The 3,584-nt window shown below is 44.4% G+C and overlaps 1 protein-coding gene across 1 annotated transcript in view; it reads right to left on the bottom strand.

The window, feature by feature from the left end:
* Window positions 1–3,248, bottom strand: part of LOC107297644 — an 11,132-nt gene extending 7,884 nt beyond the window's left edge. The window contains exons 1-2 of the mRNA XM_015827006.1: window positions 3,138–3,248; window positions 101–469 (exon numbers count right to left, since the gene is read on the bottom strand). Of these exons, the coding sequence (XP_015682492.1) occupies window positions 101–469; window positions 3,138–3,189 (421 nt within the window). The 5' untranslated portion in view covers window positions 3,190–3,248. The remainder of the gene's footprint in view (window positions 1–100; window positions 470–3,137) is intronic.
* Window positions 3,249–3,584: the final 336 nt, after the last annotated feature.

Genomic DNA, 3,584 nt, shown 5'->3' with positions numbered 1-3,584 from the left:
CGGCATTAAAAAGGTTGAGAACCACTGCTCTAAATGTTTAGACTGCAGATTAGGCATTGTCGGGGGAATACAGTCTGCAAGATGGCTTTTTAAAACTTACCACAGAAAGTCACAAAAATGGAACCTATATAGATCTCTCGACCTTTTGTATCTTGCTGCTGTGTAGAAGGGAAGGTAATTTTGACCGTATACTTTCCTTTATCCAATAACCTCAGGTTTTTGATACTCAAGGAACAATTCTCATACACCTGTACGATTTGGGAAGCATTAGCTGGGGTGAATTTTGTTTCACGGGTAAAAATAATTGTTTTCCCAGAGGGTTGTGTCCACTCGCATTGTTCAAATTCCTTCTGGACATTCTGTACATTCAGAAGGACTCTTTGCTCCTGGATAGGGTATTCAGGTATAGAAACCACGGTTAAATTTCCCTCAGCTGGCACCAACTGCAACAAGCAGCTTAGGATGCAACCTGCAAAGAGATGGGAAAAAATAAAGTTATTTCATCCTTGTAGCAACCAAGATCATGGCATCTGGCCCTCTCAATTCCTGGCAAATACACGGGGAAGAAATGGAGGTAGTGACAGATTTTATTTTCCTGGGCTCCAAGATCACCGCAGATGGGGACTGCAGCCAAGAAATTAAAAGACGCTTGCTCCTGGGGAGGAAAGCTATGGCAAATCTAGACAGCATGCTAAAAAACAGAGACATCACCCTGCCAACAAAAGTGCGTATAGTCAAGGCCGTGGTTTTCCCAGTTGCAATGTATGGCTGTGACAGTTGGACCATAAGAAAGGCTGAGCGCCAAAGAATTGAGGCCTTTGAACTCTGGTGCTGGAGAAGACTCCTGCGAGTCCCCTGGACTGCAAGGCGATCAAACCGGTCCGTCCTAGAGGAGATCAACCCCGACTGCTCTTTAGAAGACCAGATCCTGAAGCTGAAGCTCAAGTCCTTTGGCCACCTAGTGAGAAGGAAGGACTCCCTGGAGAAGAGCCTAATGCTGGGAAAGATGGAGGGCAATAGAAGAAGGGGACGACAGAGAATGAGGTGGCTGGATGGAGTCCCTGAAGCAGTAGGTGTGAGCTTAAATGGATTCCAGAAGATGGTAGAGGACAGGAAGGCCTGGAGGAACGTTGTCCATGGGGTCGCGATGGGTTGGACACGACTTCGCAACTAACAACAACAAGCATCTTCTCTGCAGTTTATGCTTAGCACACCATGCCCCACCCTGTAGTTCTCCATCAAAACGTTGCGCAAAGGATGGCGTCTGAGAAGGGGACTCCATATATGGATGCTCTCTATGTGCAGTCCAGCCCATTCTGCTGGACTTCCCCTTCAATCTTGGAGTTTTGACATATTTTGACATATGATTGCATTTCATTGCTTGAGTCAAGAGAACAAGTTAGAATCTCAGCTGAGCGGAGGACAATTAACCAGTGGAACAGCTTGCCTCCAGAAACTGTGGGTGCTCCATCCCTGGAGGTTTTTAAGAAGAGACTAGACAGTCACTTGTCTGAAATGGTATAGGTTCTCCTGCTCGAGCAGGGGGCTGGACTAGAAGACCTCCAAGGTCCCTTCCAGCTCTATTCTATTCTATCTATAAACTAGCCACTCCCCAAACAAAAAATATGTCTGTCATTTCGGTTTAGATGATAAGATAAGATAAGATAAGATAAGATAAGATAAGATAAGATAAGATAAGATAAGATAACCTTTATTGTCATTTTTTTTACTGTGGGCACAACGGCACACATCAAAAATGAAATTTAGTTGCCCGCTCTCAAAGTGAAACGCATACATGACACACACCTAAGCATACTATATACAACATATGTATAGACCCACACCCCTACATATACATGGCAAATAAATATTAAATACTGTCCATCTTGAATATATAACAGAATAGTGGTAAAGCAAGGCACTAGGCTAGAAATCAGGAGACGGTGAGTTCTAGTCCCGTCTTAGACATGAAAACTGGCTGGGTGACTTTGGGCCAGTCACCAGGAGACAGTGAGTTCTAGTCCCACCTTAGGCATGAAAACCAACTGGGTGTCCTTCAGCCAGTCCCTTTCTCTCAGCCCAACCCATCTCTCAGGTTGATTGTGGGAGAAATAGGAGGAGAAAGAAGTAATTGGGTATGTTGACCCCCTTGAGTTACTTACGAAGCAATAAAGGCAGGATAAAAATCAAATAAATAAATTTCTCCCCCTCTCTTATAGCACATAACAAGGTAGTAATAGATATCTCGAATGTTTACTGTGTGTACCTCCTAGTTGGTGGTATGTGGGAAGACGATGTTGGCTTGCAATGTAGCTTACAGATTAGTGATCCTAGTTAGCTTGTATTGTGAAAAACTGATCAGTGCTATCATGAGCAGGGAATGCAATACATTCTACTTCATTTCCTTCTCTTGATAAAAAGAGAGGCAGTTTGCTGTACTGGTAAAAGTATAAGGCTAGTATAAGTTCTAGACCCAGCTAGTCCCAGGGAAAGATTGAAGGCAAACGAGGTCCAGGCAGAAGAAGAATATCATGGCTTCAAAATCTAAGGGACTGGTTTGGACAAAACTCAGCAGCCCTTTTTCGTGCGGCTGCTGATAAAAACAGGATCGCCAACATGATCGCTAACGTCCGATAATGGATATGGCACAAGAAGAAGAAGAAGTCCCAGCTTAAACACAAAGCCAGTGAGTGACCTTGGGCCAGTCACTTTCTCTCGGCCTTCGGAAGAAGGCAATGGCAAACCACTTCTGAAAAACTGTAGGCAGCTGCCCAGATAGTCACTGGAACCCAACGCTGACTTGAAGGCACACACACACACACATACACACAAAATCCAATAACAAAAACCACCTCTGTTTCTGTCTCTAAAAACCTCTGTTTCCTTCTCTAAAACACATGATGTGAAAGCCTTGATTGAAAGTCATAAAAAAGGGACAGTATTGTAAAGTTCACTTGGTGATGATCGTAACAGAATAATAGAATTGGAAGGGACCCTGGAGGTCTTCTAGTCTAGAGGTCCCCNCACACACACACACACACACACACACCCCAAAAGAATAATTAAAAATAGGCAATGCCAGCTTGCCTCCAAGAGGTTATAGAAGAAATAAACCAGGTTTACTTTTTTGGACTGACCTGCGAGCAAAAACGCGGTTTGAGATCCCCGATGGCTTCGGAAAGGCTCCATGGATTCTGAGTCCTCCAGGTAAGGTCAACGGGACAAAGAATAGGAACTTCTCCTCCTTCTCCTTCTCAGATCTTAGTGGTTTAGCACTCCTTGATGTTGATCTGATAAAGTTACTGGCCCTTCTGCTTTTGTCAGCCAAAGGACGGGAAGGAAGGAAGGAAGAACCGTTACCCAAAGGGTGTGGGTGATTCTGCAGTGATCACAAATACTTCCTTTTCTGTTGTTTTGGGCGGTTACACCACCTATAATGACTAAGGCAGAATCTGAACATGACAGCCATCCCACTCCACCTCATGAGGAGCCCACTGGAAATGGAGCAGCAGCCATCTTGTATTTCAGGGTTTTCTCAGAGATTCCCCAAAGAGTTTCTGGATCAGCGTTGATGTGCGGTTTGA

This window comes from Protobothrops mucrosquamatus, unplaced genomic scaffold (genome assembly GCF_001527695.2).
Source record: "Protobothrops mucrosquamatus isolate PMUCROS unplaced genomic scaffold, P.Mucros_1.0 scaffold3435, whole genome shotgun sequence".
In the NCBI taxonomy this organism is placed as follows: domain Eukaryota; kingdom Metazoa; phylum Chordata; class Lepidosauria; order Squamata; family Viperidae; genus Protobothrops; species Protobothrops mucrosquamatus.
The sequence above is the reverse complement of the archived record's forward strand: the minus strand, read 5'-3'. Positions and strand labels throughout refer to the sequence as shown.